Source organism: Tetrao urogallus, assembly GCF_951394365.1.
Source record: "Tetrao urogallus genome assembly, chromosome: 8".
NCBI classification, from domain to species: domain Eukaryota; kingdom Metazoa; phylum Chordata; class Aves; order Galliformes; family Phasianidae; genus Tetrao; species Tetrao urogallus.
This window is the reverse complement of record NC_136821.1, coordinates 33,554,435-33,576,708: the sequence shown is the minus strand read 5'-3', so window position 1 is coordinate 33,576,708 and position 22,274 is coordinate 33,554,435. Positions and strand designations below refer to the sequence as shown.

Sequence of the window (22,274 nt, the reverse complement as noted above, 5' to 3'; positions counted from 1 at the left end):
CATTAATGCGGGCATACTACCCAAACCATTTAGACAGCCTGCAAAACCAGGACCCTCAACCATTCTGTCAGGATAACACTCGGTCTTAAACTGACTACTTCATTTAGATTGAAACAGCAAGAAAACATCTTTTTAGCCAATAAGTTGCAAGCTCTGAAATCCTATTTTTCAATAAATAACACAGCAGAAGTCATCCCAAAGGCCTGCCTGTTTTACAATTCATGCTTTTTCCCAGATAGTATCTCTTTTTCTATTACAGCAATGATGTGTGAACAGGAAGGCTAAAGAAGCCACCCACTGAGATTGTGGAGAACCAGAAGAGGAGTAAGTCTGTATACAGGCTGCACTGGTTAGATGGCACTGACCTGTATAAAGCCATAGACAGACCACAGGCAGGGCATACACCAACACTTTGATTTACTATTTACCAATCTGGGAAGGTATTTATTGATATTATGTAAGTCACAATATTTATGTTGAAAGATAGAAAAGCGATTTCAAAGGTTTGATGCTTTTTCTTTTTTAATAAATCTTTTTGAGAACGCAAAGTTACCAGGTCATCAAGTTTCTTAAGTTCAAGCATGCAGAGCTGTCTGGGATGGTACAGTGGGTTATTCTGATATACAACAGCTCATACTAGAGTTGAAAGTCCAGTGTAGTCTTTGAATTTACAAATAAAAGCCCACTGTCAAATATTCAGAGTAGACAAATATGAGAAGACATTTTACTTTAATGTGAGAGATCACAGAATTATTTGGGTTGGAAGGAACACTTAAAGATCACCTTGTCCATCCTGCCACAGGCAGAGATACACCTCTCAGGTTGCCCAAAGCCCTATCCAACCTGTTCTTGACCACCACCAGGGATGGGGCATTCACAGCTTCTCTGGGCAGCCTGTGCCAGTGCCCCACAATCCTCATCATGTAGAATTTCTTCCTGATGTCTAAATCTACCCACTTTTAGTTTAAAGCCATCACCCCCTGATCTATCACTACACTCCCTAAGAAAGAATCCTTCCCCATCTCTCACATAAGCTTTTGGCACTGGAAGACCTGTGCCAGCTGAACAAGGCCAGCTCTCAGTCTGTCTGCACAGAAGCCCTGATCCAGACGTCTGAGCATCCTTACGGCCTCTCCCCTCTGGACTCACATCAGCAGCTCTTGGGCAATCTAGACAGAAGGAAGTATAACAAACTACCCACTTCTTTTCTTTAGCATAACAAATTAGGTGCAGGCAGATAGGAGAAGATGCTAACATGCTAGGAAAGCTCTCCATAAGAAGTTCACACCTACAGTCTGCTCTTCTCAGCTACATGGGGAAAGAAAATTCTACAGTTAACTGTGGAAAGCAGAAAGACCATTTCATATGCAACACCTTTAACTTAAAAGACTAACAGATTTACCTTTCTCATACAATCTGAATGCAACAGTAAATTTTCTCCCTACTGCCTTGTCAAGAATGGGACTGGGTTCTGAGCAAATGTGCTGAAGCACAACCTAACTGAAGCAAGCACGACAATTCCTGTCTAGAGAAAGGTATGCAGCTGCTGCACACAGTGACTCCTCACAGAGGGTCAGTTTCCCAAACGCCTATAAAGCCACTGGAATCAGGCACCTCCTGGATACCCCTGGCACACATATTTCTTTGATGTATACGCTTATCTGGATTCTGCCTCTCACAGTTTAATGAATTACCCAGGGCATGGGAATACCTGTGATCCACAGCAGCCGTCTGCTCAGCAAACGTCCACACGCACACTTCAAAGTGTGGCTTAGTTTCCAGTCAGTTTCCACATGCAATCAGCACGGTGATACTGGCCTATGTTTGTCAGCAGGTGCCAGAACAGCCATTCTTCAGAGCTAGGTACTACCACACCAATTAGCTACTTTTGCAGGGATATGTAAGCTAGGCGTTTCATACTGAAAGATCTGTGACAGAGGATAAAGCATTTGTAATAAAGCTTTCAGCTCAAATGTCTTTTGCTCCCTGGCCTGTCAGGACATGATAGTTAAATTTCAGTGACAAAGCAAAAGCTGATTTTACTTCATATAACATTATGAGCACTGTCTGAAAAGCCCACAGAACGCAGCCAGCACAGAACGCAGGAGTTCTTCCTTCAGGGGAAGGTAGGCAACGCCTGGCTGCCTAACTTGCTTACTATTGACTATTTTTCTCTTCAGAGTTTGAAACTTTACCTGTTCTTAAGACCATCAGCATCACCACTCCCTTCTGACAATGTTAACTGGAGCTTTGACAATTTTCTGGCAAACACTTTTGTGCTCCCCTTTTGCTACGTTTCGCATCTATTGACACCTGTGGGCCATTTCAATGACCTCTAAAAAGTCTCCTTTCCTCTCCTGCTTAGAAAAAAGTTGCTAATAAATGGTTTGCACAGTACCAAACACTGCTTGTGATGCTAAAAAACATAAGAATGGTCCCAATGAAATTTGGCACTCTCTTTGGCCAAAATTGCTGGTTTCTGCCTTGGTCACTGTTCAGAACAGGAACAAACTATGGCCATAGATCTCCTTTGCATTTCACCCAATGGAGTCTGATCTGGGAAGAGAGGCGTTAATAGAATACCTCCTAAGTAAATTTAACTAATATTTTTAATTAATCGAGGCACTGTGGCCATTGGTAATCTGGTAATAACATTACTACACATATACACGCACTAAATTGCTATTTTACTAATGATTCATTTGCTTTACTCTTGCCTCTTTCAAAAAAAAACCGATTAAGTTGAAAATGACCTTTTGAAGATTGTACTTGCAGACTGATCTTTTCATTTTTAATTACTTACTTTGCTTTAATTGTTACATTAGGAACTATTAAGAAAGCAGCCAGCTTCATAATCAATAATTTAATTAGAGTTTAAGGACCAAGAAGTCAATGCAAACGTTATTCTGCAGTCAGGCTCTTCCCAAAGCCTTTGTAGAACTTTATTCCCGTTTTGTTTCAAAGTGACATTGGCGACATAAAAATTAAATTCAGACGCCCTGCAATACATCATGTGCACGCATTATAGACACACACAGGCAGTTGGTAAGAAGTTCAGATCCAGGTCAATCTATTTGCTGCCCAGACAGGAACACATTCTGCTTCTCTCACTTCATTTCTGAATAACGGGTGATGCAGCCAAATGCCGTCGCACCACATGCTCCAGCAGAGCCCGCTCCCTGCTCTGCATGCCAGGAGCCACCGCAGCAAAGTGTTCACTGAAATCTATAGCAACACTTTCCCCCTGGTTAGAACTTAACATATTTTACATTTATCTATTTATAGCTCTCTAATTACTACTAATATTCTAAGATAACCAGCGGCGACTGAAAATTGATCCACTCTAATTTTACAAGCGATGAGATCTGATTCAATCAGCAGCAAACGAGTACCCTCCTCCATCCCATCTCCTCGCTGCAGGCTGAGAGCAGCCGAGCAATACCAGCACTGTGAGCACAGCAGCAGGGATGCAGCGTCACGTATCCCTATAGAAAGGGACCAGAGGACCAGTGGGGAGGCTGTGGGATGAGAGAGGAGCTGAGACGCCTTCCGAGATGCCCAGAGGTCCTGCAAAGGACCCTGCTGCTCCCTCCTCTATAGCAGCTCTCCTGACTGTGAATACCACGATGAAAAGGTGTTACTTTAATCCAACTAAATAACCACATCAGTGCCAAGATAAAGCCACTTACAAATTCCCCACAAATTGGGAGGCAAGCTGGGTATTAATCTTAAACTCACAGAACTCACTGGTCTTCTCAAAGGCTTCGCTTTGAAATGAAGCAGGAATGTGGCTTCTCTACATTGCACAGAAAGACAAGGTGTTAAATGGGGCTGCCTTCCAGCTGGCAAGAGGACCTGCAGTCCAACGGACAGGAGCAGGCATGTCAATGAGCAGGAACAGCTTAATGAAACTGTAATTATAACCTCTTAAGAGCTGCTAATTCACCTGGAGCTTTGCAAAACAAGGTAACTTGTCTGATCTAAAATGTTTAGAGCCTAATTTAAGCCTAGTTTAACAGGGGAAGAAGCCCATGAGATGAACCGATTATACACTTTGTTAAACTTTGGATTTTGTGGCTTGATGTGGGAGCAAAATCAGGAAGGCAGAAAAAGGAGGGACAAGTCAGTAATGGAAAGCCAAACTGGACAGACAGAGGGGTGTTCTTACTACAACAGCCAAATACATTTGGAAGGCTAATAGTTCTTCTGCCTCTGAGGAATAAAAAAATCCAAACAAAAGAAACATACAACAAAACAAACGCAGAACACATTCTTGCTTCCATCTGGGTCAAGCGATCCAAACTGCAGAGTTACATGCTCAAAGTTTGCCTTTTCCCACGGAAGTTGTTTTGGAGGAAAGTCAGAAAGCAGCATTTTTTAAAACGCCAGTGACCATAACCAAGTCATTTTCCTATTATTTTTCAAGATTAAAAAGAAATCAAGACACTTTTCCTCTGCTGCACATTTTGCTTTGAACAAACAAGCACTAAGTCTCTGTGAAGGCTGCCCAAACAACTATCACAGAAATCTCTTCAGGTTCTACTTTTCTATGTTATTTCTTGGAGCAAACAGGCTCTCTTCACACCTGTCTGATCCTGATTCCATATTTTACAGTGACTCGGGAATTTCTTTTCATTTTAAGACAGGGAGTTCTGAAACATGAAGGCACTCTTTACAAACACGTAGAACAAAATCAGGAACACCAAATTTGTTGCGCTTCATGCCGGGAACTGGACTTAATCATGCACATCCCTTGCGCACAACAAAGTAATTCAATTACACTGAGAGCTTCGAAGTTCTCATGGAAGAAGTCTTCATCTTCAACAGTGACAAGTTCAATCTTTAACCCACTTCTGCAGTGGATTGACTGGAACCATAAACTGCCTCTCAATGATTTTTTAAATGACCTCTCCTGTATATCCACTCAGCTCTCAAATTCATTCCTCTGGAGTTCAAAAGGGTTCAAATAAAACTGACAAACCCAATACCGTGAGGATCTTCTGACTGATAATTCTGTGTCTAAGGTGTTTACTTGGCAATAAATCAACTGGACTTGGCAAAACACGTGAACAGAACCAGAATGGATTTCAAAACATCCTCCCCTGGCTGCTCTGTATCTGATCCTTAAACTCAGACAACTTACCTGCATTTTTGTCCAGTGAATGCCCGCTCCAGGAGGTGAAATGAACCTACACACAGGCACGAACACAGGCAGCATCCCTACAAAGATCTGCGTGTTCTCACATATAATTAAACCACTGAAGAAAAGGTTCTGACAAAACCCGTGTTGAAAACCAACTAGTCTAAAAGATAACTCATATTTCAGTGGAAAAAGAGAACAGGTTATTTTAGGGAATTCCCAAGTCAGAGATTACTGAATTCTGACAAAACAAGCACTGAAAAAATAAGTGGTCTAAAAGATAGTTCATATTTCATGAGAAGAACAAATGAAGGTTACCCAAGGAAAATATCGATTTGGAAGAATTCCACTGAATGCTAAGCAAGTCAGAGCTGAGCAGCGTTCAGGCACAATGCAGCAGGGCTGCCCTGCGCCTCAGGCATTACATGGGCTGCACCTTGAAGGAGAAGACTGCAAGACTGAAGCTTAGCTCAGCATCCCTGCAATTATTCTGCATCCATACAAAACACAAGCAGCTAAGCCCTCGTTGCAGAAGGGCAGCAGGTACAGAGGGTGCCTGCAAAGTGGGTGTCAGGCAGCTGGGCTGAGCACCCACCTTGTTGGCCCTAACATTTGGCATGTCCCACCATACAAAGCCTTACTGTGCTCATAAACCTCTTCTAGAGGCTGAGAGAGACCCAATTAATTCATGTCCATGAAGAGACTCCAGCTCAGGATGAAGCTCTGCCTGGATTCTCGCTCCCCTCCCTTGCCTTGGAACAGGGGGTCTTTATGCCAGAATGAGAGCATTCTGGCCACAGCCAGCTTCTAGCTCAATGAGAGCTAATTATCATTCCTGGGAATTATTTCAGACAGGATTTGGGACAACCGGATCCTGTCTTCCCCTTTTTCTTCAGAGATCGGTGCCTGCATTATTCATCAAAGAACACACTACCTCAGAGCTTTTAACTTCTGATCATGCTGTTCAGCCCACAAATTACAGCCCATGATAAAACTTGATGTGCAGAGCTGGAACTTATACCCGGTCACTGCAGAGCTGCCTCACTCCTATGTAAATCAGTTTTGAAGCAGATGGCATAAAGCTGAGATGCCCAATAACCTCCTGTTCAGGTGTCAGGGAGCTTAGCCTGATAGTGGGGTGGAGGTGGGATTATTTCATTGGTATTGTTACCACTAGCCTTCTGCAGAACGAAGGGAGAAAAACAGAGCTTACCTTAAATTGCTAGGCTTCATTGGAAAGGAAATCATGAAGACAGAATTACTTCCTGGACAATTAAATTATTTCACTACAACCAATTGAATATGTGTAGAAACCAAAACTAACACTCAGTCTCACACCAACAAAGGAGGTGGTGGATGCCTGATCACTGGAGGCATTCAAGGCCAGGCTGGATGTGGCTCTGGGCAGCCTGGTCTGGTGGTTGACAACCCGGCACATAGCAGGGGCTGAAACAAGATGATCACTGTGGTCCTTTTCAACCCAGGCCATTCTGTGATTCCACGAAACACAAAGAGCACTGCCCAGTTATAAACAAACAGAAGTCTTCCTAAATCCTGGTAGGACACACTTTTCAGGGTACTGCTGCTGAATGTTGACTTCTATACAACAATTGGTGTCCAACTTAATAAATGAGATATCCAGCTGTAGATCCTGACATTTCAAAAAGCAGAAAGCAGGTGAGAGAGTTACTAAATCAATACATTTCAAAAAAGTAGAACGAAAAATGCAAGTCTTTTCTTCTCTTCTCTTCAATTATTTAAGCGTATAAACACTAGGTATTTTATCTGACTGAGAAAGAGCAAAGACTCAGCTTGGCTCAAGCGTTATCCCAGCAAATCTGACCAGCCCCCAAAAATCCCTCGTCAGAATGTGGGCAATGCAGATGAGCAGCAGGCTGCTTATCACCAGAAGAATTAACACAGGCAGGTGAACTTGTACTCTTGGGGTCTCATGTTCATTTGCACCTCTCACATTTATCAGCGGATGCACTTTGCAATTCATGAGCAGAGATGCTCACTGTGATGTGTCAGCAAGAAAATATTTTGGTTAGAAGCCAGAATGTGATCATCTTTCTATGAAACTGGCATAAAGAGAAGTAAAATCCACAGCTTATCTTGGCACAAGTGCCGTCAGCTCTACTGGCAAGAAATCCCTACCATGAATTGCAGTCTCAGCCTCATGCATACAATCCAGTGGCAGTCTGGTGCAGTATGAGGACAATTCCTACCTAAATCCAACACCAACTCCATTTCTCTGCCCAGAATGCTTGGAAAGAGCCATAATCATCTAAATACTGCCAGTTCTGTGCTCTCACTTCCCTATAGGCAATATATAACTTAGTTTTAAAATTACAGTCATTGTGCTGTAAATTTATTTTAACCATTAAATCTGACCCTATGTTATCTAGGGAAAAAAAAAAAAAAAAAAAAGCAGTCACATATTTCCAAAGTCTGAAGGCTGCATTATAGCCCCAGCTTAGTAATTACAAAGATTTATGTTCCATTCTACCCCAAATCCAGAGCTCATTGTCCATTCAACTTACACAGCCCTGACTTACAGTTCTGTGCATCCATTATCTTTAATAATAAAGAGCTGACTGAAGTTAATGATTGAAGAGCAAGATGTGATTAATAATATGAATCTAATTTATGAGAAAACAAACCGGAGTATGATTTTCATGTTTCATTAAAATTATCTTAAATGTACTCCTTAATGCTAATTGATCTTACAGAGGTGAGAAAATATTCTGTTCCAAATTAATGGGAGAAAATCATTCATCATCTTTCTGGAGGGAACATTAACTATCACTCAGTATTTAGGGAGGTAGCATCTTCACGGAGATTTCGCCACCCGAAGTGATGCTTCAGTGTGGGCACATCTCTGAAACTGGAAACATTTCCCATCAAATGGGGAAACAACTGAACTGAATGAACACACAACAGAACACCATACACAGAGTTTTGGTTTTGCAAAAGGCCTCTCCTACCTTCTCCAAACTCACTCGTTGAAAAGCAGCACTGGTCAAAGGCTTTTTTCTTAACTTAATAGTTAAAAGAATTTTTCTTTCATAACGTTAATTTGCTATAGACAGTAGATTACTGAGACATTTGCACAGCGAAGTTCCATGCAGGATTTACTAAAGACAAAGCAGAAACCTTGCTTTCCAATGATTTTTCACTTCTGTCTGTATTCCAATGTTTTCTCTGATTGAATTATTCATGTTCAGATATCAAATATTCTTACAAACCAAGGCATTTAATAATAACGAGTCTTGGCTGGCTTCATTCCAACTAGTTGTGCTTTATGCCCAGGACTGTTACTAAACGACCTTCTATTCAGTCGGTTTCTATGATCCAAAATAGAAATTGCATAATGAGCATCTCAAATATTCTACTGTCATTTTCACGTCAGTTTTTCCTCATGCTGTGTTTGTAGAGCTCTGATGGCAATATCTATGAATACACAGCATTAGCTTCTTGCTTCTTTCCTCTCAAACCTCTTCCATCAACACAGCTTTCTGTGTTGTGGGCAATTCCATGTTTAGCACTGATCACAAAATGCCGAGTGACCGCACGACCAACAGAAGTTGGTGAACTGGAGAATTTCAACAGTTGCTCAGTAAGAAATACCACAACAGCAGCAATAATTATTGAACTTTCTGATGAAAGAGAAGAAAACGCCTCTTACCCTGTACTTGTATTCGACCTGAACACGATTTACATATTTGCAGACTGCAAAGCACCAGGGACAATTACTCCCTGCAAGGTACTAAATCCATTTATACCTATACTAAAGAACGGAGGTATAGAAAAATAAAGGAACAGATGCAGTTTCTGACACTGCCTACAGCAATATGTTCAGGAGAAAAGCCATACATATTGCATGAGAAATCAGCAGTGAGTTCTGAGGGGAATTCCTTCTAAATGAAGAAAAATATTTCAGACTTCCAAGTTATTGCATCTTATATTTCTCCTATGCTATCTCTCCCCATTTCCTTAAAGCACACGCCATGCTTAAAAAAGCAGCCAGACAAAACTGAACTGACGCTCTTCTATCTTCTGACTGGAAACTGAACTGTGCTGCATCCTAATCCAAACCATCACTCACACCAAAGTCTACCTGTTTATTTAGTTGTTTAGGTGCACGTCCATTTGTCGAAATGCTAAAAGGTGATATTTTTTGTCCAAGAATAATAAGTTACGTTAATGAACATTCCATTGCCACATCACCCTTACCTCCTCCTTTAATTCTAAACTGGCTTTCATTTTTCTCCTACTATCCATGCCATTAATTTGCTTGAATTCCAGAAAGACCAGGAAGAAGACTGCTTACCGTTCTGGCATCCCAGAGAGATAAAGTCTTGTCAGCAGAGCTTGTGAGAACAGTGTTGGAGAATGGAAGAAATTCAATGCTACTGACTGAGCCTTTATGGCCACGCAAGGTATATCTGCATCTCTCACTGTAAAAGACAACAGAAATACAGCACTTGTCATTCAGGATAACAAGAGATGAGTTAATAACAGACTTTATGTATTTTTCCTAGTTTCTATGCAGCCCTCTCCCTGCTGATCAGCTATGAAGTAATATCCCACAGGTTTCTGTTTAGCTTTCTTCTCCATTTGATTGGTTTTCTTATCTTTTAACGGGTTAATTTCTGAGAAAACGCTACTAGTTCTTCTCAGTTCAGGCTATGAACCTGATGCAGATGGAAAACTACACTGGAAGCTCTTCCTGATGCAGTTACTAGAGAGACAACAACTAGAGCACTGCACAAAACAGGCTGGAGATGGCTACAGAGCGATGATGTTATACAAGGTTTTTGGCTTCTGCTCTGGTCTTTGTAAGGACAGCAGAAGAGAATGATACCTAAAATCCAGGAGTCCAGGAGAAGAGAAGGAAGATCCCAAGGGCGATGCAATGGGACAACGCAGAAAGCAACAAACAGATCTGGGATTATTCACACCAGAGGGAAAGGCAAAGGCTTCGCTTCTACACAGGATGAGAGGGGGACTGAAATGAACTGGCGTTCACTAGTCAGTGTGGCTGTACACAAGTCACCCATGATACGGGATTCATCTGTGATTTCATTAGCTATAGATAAAACACCATCACTTAGCAGTGTTTGTGATGTTAGAACCTGTGAAAATGTACAAGGAGGAGAGCATGCTACGGAAAAACATAATCAAGATCAAGTCAGTAGCAGCTCTATCGTCTTTGTTGAGCTGGCTTAAAATACAGTCGGAAAAAATAAAAGCCAACAACCCACCATAAATTACTACAGCTCTCAGTGACAGCTCAGAATTTTATTCCCTGCTCATGTGATTCTGACAGTGGAAATGCACCTCCCGAGCTGGCTGCTGAATATATCATTGAGGCTTGCAAATTAGATTACTGGGTGGCTCTTAACTGAGAATTTCTTACAATATTTATTAAGGAAGCTGTCAGCAGAGGGAATTAAAGATGTGATTTTTTTTGCCTCCTGCCTGCATGTTGCCAGAAGACTCTCGGAGCTCTTGCAGGCTTTGTATCAACAGCTCTGAAGATCAGAAGCAGGCCAGCAGAGCTCAAGGGTTCTGATGGACGCTCTCCCAAACCACTGATCTGAGTTCTCAGCCTATTGCACTGTCTTTCCATTTCCCAGACTGAAATGCAGATGCTGTGATGAGCCGAACACCAACCCTGTCCCCACAGAAGAGCTAGCAGAAGGGAGATAAGTTACATCTGAGCAGAAATATTATCCAAGAAATATATTTGAAAGGAATATCAGATTCTACATGTATCATTTTACAGAATCTATGTTCTTCTATTATAGGTAATACATTGTACTCTTCAGTATTATCTATTATATAGACTGAGTGTGTTATTTTATCACCAGGCCTCATTTTGAACTATTGATAAATTATCACAGCTGTTAGCACTCAGTGCACGCTGGATCTGATATTCATGATCGCTTGATAAACGACAATGAAATCATTTCAATAAAACAACTTTTTGTTTCACAACCTCGTAGCAATGTTTTACACCACATGGGGTGCCCTTCTCATCTCCGCTCGTATAGTTCCATTTGTGTAGAGGAATGGTATTTTTCAAAAGGGGTCAGTGATTTTCTGTTTGCCTGTTACACCAAAGGCAGTTTCGAGTTGCTGAACATTTACAACCAAAATCATGCCATGTGCTTCTGTGGGCACTTACCAGTGTTGAACAGCTTTACAGAGCACAGCGTGACAGTGCTCCGTTACCTTCCTGTAGCACCAGTGTGTGTGCCCTCTCCAAAGGCAGAGGGAGAATCACACCTTCATCTGCTTGGGGGGCTTGGGGATGAAAGAAAGGTCGGAAAGGGTGGGAAGGAATGGAAATCAAGGCAATGCTGTCCCTGAGTCAGTGCCTTCAGATATGGGCCACCCCAGGCAGACAGGCTGCAAGAACAGGCTTGCAAGAGATTAATTAGGTGCCAAAGCAGGAGGGCCCATTCAGAAGGTGAAAATGGACTAAAGTGATGGACCATGACAGGAGCAGACGGGAAGGAAATGATTTGTACTTTTCCATCAAGAACATGCACAATCAGACCTGATGCAGTTGTCAGTCTCTCTCCTTGCCACTTCCATACCGTTGCGTACTGATGAGCGAGCTCTGCCTCTCAAGATTTAATTTACCACTCTGGGAACTGGCTGACTGATATTTCTAAAAAATCTCCAACTGCTATATAAAATAAACTCATCTTTCCTTCCAGCTGAGATATAATTTCAGCAAGACTGTCTTGTATACAAGCTATCTTTTAGAGAAGAGGAGAATATTTTATTTAGGTATTCTTTTTCCCCAAAAAACTTGATAAGAAGGGTAGACCATCATCCTGTTTTTCATGAGAGCTCATATTTCTATCCAATGGCTTAAGTTCATCTATATTAGAATAAATCTGTAGCAATATGCATTAACTGTTGCTTTTTTTCCTATTTATGAACGCACAGCCTCATAGATATAAGCTTTGCTCTCTCTGAAAACATTAGTTTGGAAAAGAGGGACGTTTGTCTACGAAGAATTGGTTCATAGGCATTTGTAATTCTCTTGGTGCTTAAATCCAGAGACAAAGATCCTGAACGACCCTGAATTATGTCACAGTACAAATACTGCCCCGTAGCTCAGTATTTTGCAGGATACATGGTGAATGTGTTCACAGATCCTGCATTTGTAGTATTTTTGAAGTGTAAAACACCACACATTTTCTTGACTTGTGAGTAATTATCCTCAGCGTTTCCTTTTTCTCTACTGGGTTTATTTTCCTTCCCTTACAATCAGATACACTAACGATGCCCTTCAACAAATCAGCAACTGTGTTCCACCCTCACTGGCTTTCAGTGTTTCCTAAGAGGTCCAAACCAACACGTGCAGGTTGTTACAGTCATCAGAAACACACGTACACCATTGATGTCAGCACTGAAATTAGTGTAACCCTTATCGATATCGCCAGCTTAACAGCAATGGAAGAAATTGCCTTGCTCAATTCCTAAGAGACTTCTCCTTGGAGAATCACATTCCAGAATGGCCCATTCAAATTCAAAAGGTAAAACTGCACTGAAAATGAGATATGTGATGTTGCCACTTCCATAAGGCTTAACTGAGCATTACCTACACTAAAACACAAAAGCAGCCAAATTATGCGCTAGTTAGCCATTCCATCTGCAGAGTAACTAAAAAGAAAACACAGATAGCAGTTAGATATCTCTTACACTGCACTTTTGCATCCACACAGAGTTAAGAACAAGCTGGAACTACCTGATGGGAACATTTTACGACTGCCTGGATGTATTTATTGCTACAGACTACATGGGGCACAAAGCAATGGAGAGATGGAGAGCCTGTGGTGCTCCATACTCATTTCTAAAGGTTCAAACAAACAAGAGCAACACGTGTTACCAATTCTTTTACTATTTGAATTTTTTATTTATTTATTTTTTTTTAAAGAAACACTCATGGTTACACTAGCAATCCTATGTAAACAAGAGAATATCTGTCACAATTTTTTATTTTTATTTTTTTTTTAAGTACATGGTTTCTACACTGAGCTCTCATTGTAAAGAAATGTGGTAGGATGATGCTTTTTCAATGATTAGTTAGTTAGTCATAGTTGTTCTACTGCAGAACCATATTAAATCTCATTTCAAGCACAGTAATTAAGAGCATCCATAAACCAATTGAAATTAATGAGATTACAGCATGTACTTTGGAATCAGGGCCTCTAGCAACCATCTTCTTACACGCCTTCTGAAGGAAGGCACTAACCACACAAACCCTCTCCAACTGTGCCATCTTCTCCAGCAGCTACTCTCTCAAATCCATTGAACGAGCACTAAACTAAACCCTTTTTCGTGCCTGTTGAGTAATATCCTACTATGTGACCTGCAATCCCTATCAAGCAAAATGTCAAAGTAAATCACACTGGAAAGTCACTTGCAAGAACGCGGACGGAACATTTCTGGGGAAGCTGTGTAAGGTCACACAAGATCAGCTCTGATCGTGTTATAGGATTGTAGCAGTTAAAAGGAGAATACCTTTAACAAAAACAAATCCTATCAATTTCCCATTATATGGCTTTATCTCCAAAATGTGCTTAAATTAGTCATAGAACTTTTCCAGCCAAGATCAATGGGCAAGTATAGCAAAAGGGCTGGCTTAAGACATTAAAATGCCAGTTTGTTTTATGCTGTTATAAATGCATCCTATCATGTCTTTACATTTTATGACCTCTATTTTATTTCTAGGTAGCTTCACACATGACACATCCAATTATTCATGTCAAGAATGTAAAACTACCAGTATTTCAGTAAAAAGTACCTACCATCATTTATGACAATGATTTTTTTCTTGACCCATTATTTCACTAAATGCAACACATTTTCTACGACGTTGACATGCGAGGACAGTTTCTCTGCAAAGCACATTTGTCTCTAAAAAGATATACGCTGGTATGATGTTGTCAATATGACACACTTCGTTCAATTATTCTTCATCTTCAGTAAAATGAAGCTCTCCTCAAATTCAGAATATTCATTTGTGCCCTCTTTCTAACTAACATCTGACACCTGGAAAACCAAATGCTGAAGCACATGCTACTACTGTTTCTGGGAGAAGATACACAGTCCTTCTAATACTTAAAATATTTAGAAAAATATAGGAAGTACATGAATTCAATCTTTCCCCGTGTAATTCTTATCAGTCAGCACTCATGGAAGATGTTAATCTTCACAACCTAAGCACTGTGCTAAACAACAAGGAACGCCCTGGCCTGGAAGAAGCTGTGAGGCAGTGCTTCTCTGGCAAGGACCATTTTGCAGAGCCATCTCTGACTTACTAAATTACCTGAAATCATTTTTCATTACTGTTCTCGGACAACGTTCACTGTAAGAGTTTATAGAGAGGTAGCGAGCAGAAGCAGGATGGCCACCACCAAGGTCAGGGTGTGCTGTGCAGGACCGGTAGGGCCATCTGAAGCCCATGAGCACAGCCTGCAGTCCTGCTTGCTGCCGGTGTCAGGAGTGGAACCATTTCCAGGTTCATCGCTGCAGGAGCCTGACAGCTCACACTTGTGGTCTAGTGCACAGTAAATTGGGCGTGCAAAAGAAGACCAAGCCCTGCAGCGGTACAGACTGAACCGATAAGTTTAAGGGTACAATTCTGCCCCTTCTTCCTTTCTTTTCCTGATTCTCTTGCCAAAAGGAAAGGAAAGATTTAGCAACTAGGAAGGCTTAGCCCCAGAAGAATGAGCCTTGAACACAATACATACGTTTTACTAGCGTTTTCTAGATACATAAACAAATATTACTCATCTGACTCTACACATTTACAAGTCTGCAATAAAACAGAATCACAGAATGGTCGGGTTGAAAAGGATTATCTAAAAATATCTAGATTCAACCCCTCTGCCACAAGCAGGGTCACCAACCACCAGACCAGGCTGCTCAGAGCCACCGCTACTTCTGCACAGAAATATCATTTAATCCTTTTCTTAGATCTTGTGGGGAAACAGGAGACCTCACAAGTGATAGCTTAGCTGTTACCTGACTGATCTTGAAACATGAAAGTTCTGAAACTGATCAAAATCTGCTTATTTTAATTAAGACATGAGTAATCACTGAGATCTTTGTCCTGCTTGGCAAGCTTTGAGAGGCTGCAGAAGCTTATATTTCAGAGTGCAGATTTCTCCACTTGGCCCTGTTCACCTCCCTATGCTTTCCTCAGGAGATGAACTAAATCACAGAATCACCTCTTGGAAAAGCTCTCCAAAAACATCCACTCCACCTACCACCAGTATTTCCCACTAAACCACATCCCTCGGTAGAAGACGTAAAACGTTTCTTGAGCAACTCCAGGGATGGTGACACAGCAGCTTTCTTTCAAGGCCGGTTTGTGAGGACTCATTCATCCACCAGCACTACTGTTGCTGCTGGAAGCAGTGATTCGCCTGCAGTGATTCACCAGGTGAACAGACACCACACTGCTGCATGCAGGATGTGGAAGCAGTCCTCTTCTCCTGGCTCTGTACTACAACCTACAGCTGTAGGGCACCCCTCCACATGCATGACCAGATATGCCCACAGTCCAGACCAGATTGATCTGGTATGCTGCAAGCCCTCACTTCCAACAAAGCTCTAAGAGGAAACTGAAGGGCATCATCTGAGCGTGGCTGGTCCTTAGACTTGGATTTTGCTTTATGAGCACCCACTAGCAGAGATATTTGGGGGGGTTCAACCTTGTAAGTGTTCAAATCTACCAACAGCAGGAAAACCAAGTCTGACGTAGTGCACTCAAAAGCTTGTCTGTAGACCTCTTACCTTCTCAGCACCTACAATGGGCTTCTGAGGCTCCATGATGCCACCCAAACAAGTGAGGCACGGCCCTGCTGCCAGGTATGGTCCAGGTGCTGCTAACAAGCTGCTCAGCCAGCAGCAACATCCAAATAGAACAGGAGAGCTCTTTTGTTGTGTTGGAGATTTATTTTGTCTCCAGGGACCTTGCCTCCTTACATATTTTGTTGTTCTAAAAATGACTTTGTCCTATTTCTGATAGTTGGAAGAGCCTCGCCGGCAAATAATGCCCAGAACAGGAAAACCAAATGTAACTGAAAACAGAAAAAATAGGAAAGAACATACAGGACAGAAAAAGAGGGCAATGCATTATAATAAATGAAGTCTAATTACTTGAACTTCAGATTCAGCAAGGTCTAATAGTGAGGGACATTTGGTCAAAACTTCCCTAATAAATTTCTAATTAAGCAGCAGAAAGCAACTCTCCAGTCATATTTTTGTTCTGCAGTGAAATTGGGTAACAGCCAAATAATCACAGTCCTTGAAATACTGTTCTACAAGGCAGGACAAAGAGGTTGCAAAACTGTGCCTTACCTTTGGGATTAAAATGTTTATTTGTCTCAGTTCCCTATAACTTATGTAACAGAAAATGTGTAACTGGAAAAGAAGTCAGATATAATTTGTGTGTGTTTCTGGGAAGATTTATAGAAGATCTTGGCTACGTGTGCTTTAATAGACACCGGGTATTTATTCAGTGTGTGGAAACCCACTACTAGTAAGATTCTGCTCAGGCTACTAAGACATAGCACTGAAAAAATACCCACTGAGGAAAAAAAAGATGAAGTTTTAAGGACACACTGGTTGCTATAGCACTCAACACAGATTTTAGCACCTGATGCCACCCTGAGACAGAATAAGAACCCTGATTTTTCTACCATTGAGTACGGACTATGCTGCCTTTGTTCAGGTACTACAAAACAAGAGACTTCCACAGCACTACATTTGGTTGGAGCTAGGCAGTAGACGGCTACAGAAAAGAAATACAATTGCATTACTTCTTTGTGAGATTCAAACGTTACCCCAAGCCAAGCTGTGGTTTGACAAACACTAAGAATAGTAACTATCAATGACAATGGCTCTGTGTGTTTCACATGATTGAAACGTATGAAGTACAGAAATAACACCACTCTACTTTGGTTTACTACAGAAAGTGTGAAAAAAAAACTAATAGTCTGTGCCCATCATGTTGTCCTTGTCAGTGGCTTGGAACACTGCTCACTACCATAATGAAGATTTAATTTCTTAACGTCTTGCATTTCTTTGAACAAGTGTTGCTTAGAAATCATTGAGTGGCCTGGATTGGAAGTAAGAGATGTTCTGCTATTTTCTGCTCGCAGAAGAACAGTTTGAGTGAGTTTTTATTTTATTTTTTTTCCAGGAAAAATAAGACTGTAAGGCATAAGATTTCTACTTGAGAATGCTTCACAGTGCCTCTGTTCTTTTCCCGTTTATGGTACCATTTTTGATCAATTAAACATACATAATCACGCTGTGTACCTAAAGTAAGTGTAATTACCAGAAGAATAGCACTCACAAGATGAGCCAGATTTCCAAAGCGATGGTGATGCAGAAGAATCCTTTACAGACACAATCTGGAAATAACTACATCTTTAAATGCAAGCATTTTCTTAAACGTTTAACTGAACCAGAAGATACATCGCTCTGACAAATTCAGCCAACAGAAACCAGTATATCTCAACTAAGAGCTACACAAGGGCTGGTCAGAACTCAACCACTCGGACTTCCACGTGCAGCAGAAAACAAACTATAGTTAGTTCAAAGAGAACAAAGGCCAGGTGAAAAGTTTTACGCAGCATATGCTTTTTCATATCAGATTGTAACACGTTCTTCATTGCCTTTTATTACGCAGGCCCAGTTGAAGTCCATACCTTGTCAGGATTTCCTTTCTATCCCACTAGTCAACACCTGATTGCTGGCCGCACCAAACATCTTTCAGATGATGGCAACAGCTGCTGTAAAACCTCACTTTACATTGCAACTGGGCCCCAAATCAACTTTGATGAACTATTTTCCTTCAAACAGAAGCACATTACATTTGATCCAAATTTTTCAGCTTCATATGCTTTACTTTTCAGTTATCTTGTGTCTCTAAAGGGGAACATTTTCCCAAGGTGAGAACCAGGTCAACAAAAAAGACTTTGAGACAAAGTCTAGGCCAGGAATAAGATACAAACATTTACTGCTGAAACATAGCTCCTAAGCTGTTTTCAAGGACCATCTTGTTCCTACAGAGAGCCTTACTCTTGCTTGGGAACATCAGAAACGTTTGATCTCTCTCACCTCTAAACTAAGGCAGAAATGAGAAATAAATTTGTTCACACTACTCCGAAGAGTTCAGCTTAGGAAGCACTTCCACAGCATCAGTATCAGATAATTATGGGACATGGACTCTACTAAAACCACACTGCCAACTAATCCTATCCTGATGCAGGAATACACACCTTAGATCCCTCAAGCCAATTTCAAAATCCAGGTTCAATTCCAGCTCTGCCTATGGAAATTCAACACACATGAATTAAGCTTTCTGATCATGGTTGTATCTTTCTAACTTTCTTGTGCAGTCTGCCTACATGCAGAAAATAGATGCAGCCAGCTGCAATGAAGTTTCTGCAGACTGATGATGTGGTCTGAAGTGGTCCCCTCCAAGGTCAGCTCTTATATTTCATACTCATTGAACAAAATGCCACCTCAATCCTTAGGACAGAAACTAGAACACAATCTTCTCTACCTCTGAGATGCCCAGTACTATTTGGAAGGTACAAAAGTATTACAGAATTGTAGACAGCAACCAAACTCAGGTTAAGAAAGGTACGCTGCAATTGCTTATGTAATATTCTGACTCCACCTCTAAGTGCTCAGCACTTTCTGTAAATCACACTTCCTTAAGGGATTTTTTTGTTGGACAGTTAAAGATGGGAGCGCCAGAAATCACTTATTGAAAAGCATAGCCTTATTTTATTAAACAATTATCTCCTACTCCCTCGAGGCATATGGCTACCAGATAATCAGATAAGGACAATCTCAGTAATAATAAGATAGATCTAAACCATTTAAGCCGACGTTAAACACTGCAGAACTGCTGCGAGAGTGTTTTCTGCTCAGCAGATCTGAAGAGAAAAAGCAAAGGCTCGCTCCCCGGCGGCAGTGGGTTATCACAATTACCATTCCAGCTGACATCAGCATTCAGCCCATGCCCTGCTTCTGCATCAGTATGGATGCTGCCATTTTTTGTTCCTTTTGCTTTCTCCTTCGAGAAAAACTTTGTGGCTAAAGCTTCTGCCCTTTCTGGCTAACTCAAAGTGTCTCCACCAGTTCATTTGAGTATTCAAAGATAACAACATGCATATAGATACATCACTGCCAAGCAATTTTACTTTTTGTGTGTGCATTTATGGTTATGCTGGATCTGTTCTATGCAGACAGGTTGCTGTACGGTTTTAGGCCTCCACGGCTCAAGGAAAATACCAGGCAGAAGATGAGTCATCTGCACTCAACATTCAGCTCTCTGTTCTGGTGCATTTCAAGTGCTTTGGAGACTTTGTCACATCTTCTATGTTTCCAAGCCCCTGAAATAAGGGTTCTGAAGAAATAAACTCATCGTACCTTTGCTACACACAGAGCAGGGAGAAACAGTGATCATTGCTCCCAGTTCTAACCTGCTGAAAAAGGACTTCTGAGGCATCTCATTCAGGTCTTTTTCTGCTTTGAATTATCTTTCCAATGGAGAACAGATAATCTTACTACGTCAAATTAAAATGCGTATTTCCTGTTGAATCCTGATATCCTGTGGCGAGTCTGATCTAATCAATTTCTTATGAAAAAAATCACTGACAAAAGTAATGACAAATAATTGCTTTTTGTAGGATTGAAGTCTGCTACAATATACAAAGAGACATTTTAAAAAATGCTAGTCTTATAGCACTAAAGGTTAAAATAACTTGTTAACGCTTACTCTGAGTTCATCCTGTAGAAATCTATCATACCGTATTTCTCTGCAAGTTTATGTATTTTGGATAAGACTCTGAAAATTCTCTGACAAAGCTAAGTCTCGGATTCTTTTAGTTTTTGGGTGCCTAAATAATCAATTAGGTGCTTAATGGGATTTTCAGCAGGCACTGCATGCCCACTCCAACAGATTTTTCCATCAATCCCGCAGGCACTTTTAAAGATCCAACTCTTTGTGCATGCCAAATGAAGAGAGCCCACCCCACCAACATCTGCTGAGGTGAGAACTTGACTATGTGACTTTATCGCAACCAGGCAGAAGCTGACAAGGGGAAGGCTCATCTTCCTAGAGGACAGCAAGCAACTCTCTCAGGGCATCAGTTTGCTAAGAGTCAATTTGAAACTGCGTGACGGATGCCACGGGATCTGCTGTTTCTAAAACATTATTTTGCCTCCCTTCCAAAATAAATCAACTACTGACGAAAGGGAACGAATGAAACAAGACCTATACAGGAGAGCAGCAAAATAAATCTACTGAGAATAAATCAACAACCACAAGGATGCAGCAGCATTTATGAAAAGTGGTTTAATTTAAATATCACCCCTCCGAAGCAAGCAAAGACCACAAAAATTTTCATTAATTTACCTTAGAACCCTTTCACTGATCCAGTCTTAGAGTGATGATGTTCCAGATAGGACAGATAAAGCAATACCAGTAGTTCCTAATTCTCACAGCTCCTTATTTTTATATGAGATTAGATATCTCTATGCCCCAATCCCAACCCAGATAAGGAAGAAACAAACCAGCAGTGCGGGAACAGCACAGCTTTCGGTACGCAGCTAAGGGGACTTGGGCCAGCTGTGCTCACTGAGCTTCACACACCACTGCATTAGGCACGAAGCTATCTGCACATCACGAATGCTTCTACCTGAAGCTGTTGTACTATTGTATGACACATAGAAGAAATGGCCTTTATAAAAAAAGCCTGAGAAAAATCCGCAGTATCCAAATCAAAAATGCACTAACTGGTGAACTTTAAAGGCCCCTTTTTATTTGGTGTTATCCTGCAAACTGTGAACGTAAGTCCTTCACCTTTTACGTAATAAAATGCTGCTGTATACGTATTAAAAAGAGTTGTAACAGTGCAGAGGACTAAGAGCCTGGGCCAGGACTGTGGTATTGCCAATTAATATGCAGTTACTCACAATACTAATGGATAGGTTTAACCTACAGAGCACAGACTCACAGCACAACAAGCAGCGCTGCCCTTGCCGGCTGCTAGTTTATTTTCTTCTACAATTTTAAATATGACCAAAACTCCTTCAGATCTATTAAATGAGAAAACCCTTTTTGAAAACAGTACAACACGGCTGAAATACAATAAATATAAGCACTTAAATATTTAAGTGAAGAAAATGAATTTCAGTGCATTTTCAAATTGGTTTTCTCAGCGCGGAGTTTCTTTATTTGTCCAAATAAAATGGATTTGAGTGGGTGGCAGCTTTAAGGAGATTCGCAGTGCCATTCGGTGCCACTGTGAACTTGGGAAGATATTACGAATAATGGATTTGCTGTGCTCTTCGACACAGAGCCACAACAAAAACAATATCACTCTGGGTTCTTTAATAGGCAGCTGCCAGAGCGAGGAATAAAACTCCTGGCCTCCTCGTTGAAGCTACAGGTGCTGGCATTTTCCTTCTGCTCATTTTCATCATCACCGTAGCAAGGCTTGGGACCAGCCCTGAGTTTTCAGCAGGGAAGCTGCTCAAACACAGAGCATGAAGGGCTGCATTCCCAAGGCTACCCCTCCTCAATCTGATTTACCACTTCTTCTTCAGAGCGCATTTTTGTACTACAGCTTCCCCTCTTCTAAACGCAGCTGGAAAGGGCTGCTTCCCTCTGGCAAATAGCTGGAAGGAAAGGTTAGCTTGAAACTCACACGCAAAAGAACCCAAGTGGTTCGCTTTCCTCCTCCTACAGGTCTGAATATATGAGGGCAGCTCTGAAAGTACTGCCTCCTATTTCATTATGTTGACATCACCTCACACCATAGGAACACCGAGTAGCACCTCACATTAGTTCAGCTAAAAGCACATCGGACAGAAGCTCAGTGAGTGGGATCTTGAGTTCTGGCACCAAAAGGCCATCTAGGCCATTTGCTAAGTGATTTTAATGCCAGCACTGCATTTCTGCAAGCTGTCACATGTTCTCCTCCTTCTGGAAACGCATCTCCAGCAAGAGACTACTAAGACCTTTCGTTGTAGATATCAAAGCTTAGCTCATGCTAAGCTCATGCACTGTTGTAGG

At 41.3% G+C, this 22,274-nt stretch overlaps 1 protein-coding gene across 1 annotated transcript in view; it reads right to left on the bottom strand.

Moving 5' to 3' along the window:
• The window catches only part of SPAG16 (sperm associated antigen 16), a gene marked incomplete at both ends in the record, with an annotated part of 350,116 nt that overhangs the window by 120,786 nt on the left and 207,056 nt on the right, over positions 1-22,274 (bottom strand). The window contains one exon of the mRNA XM_079538894.1: positions 9,474-9,600. Within this exon, the coding sequence (XP_079395020.1) occupies positions 9,474-9,600 (127 nt within the window). The remainder of the gene's footprint in view (positions 1-9,473; positions 9,601-22,274) is intronic.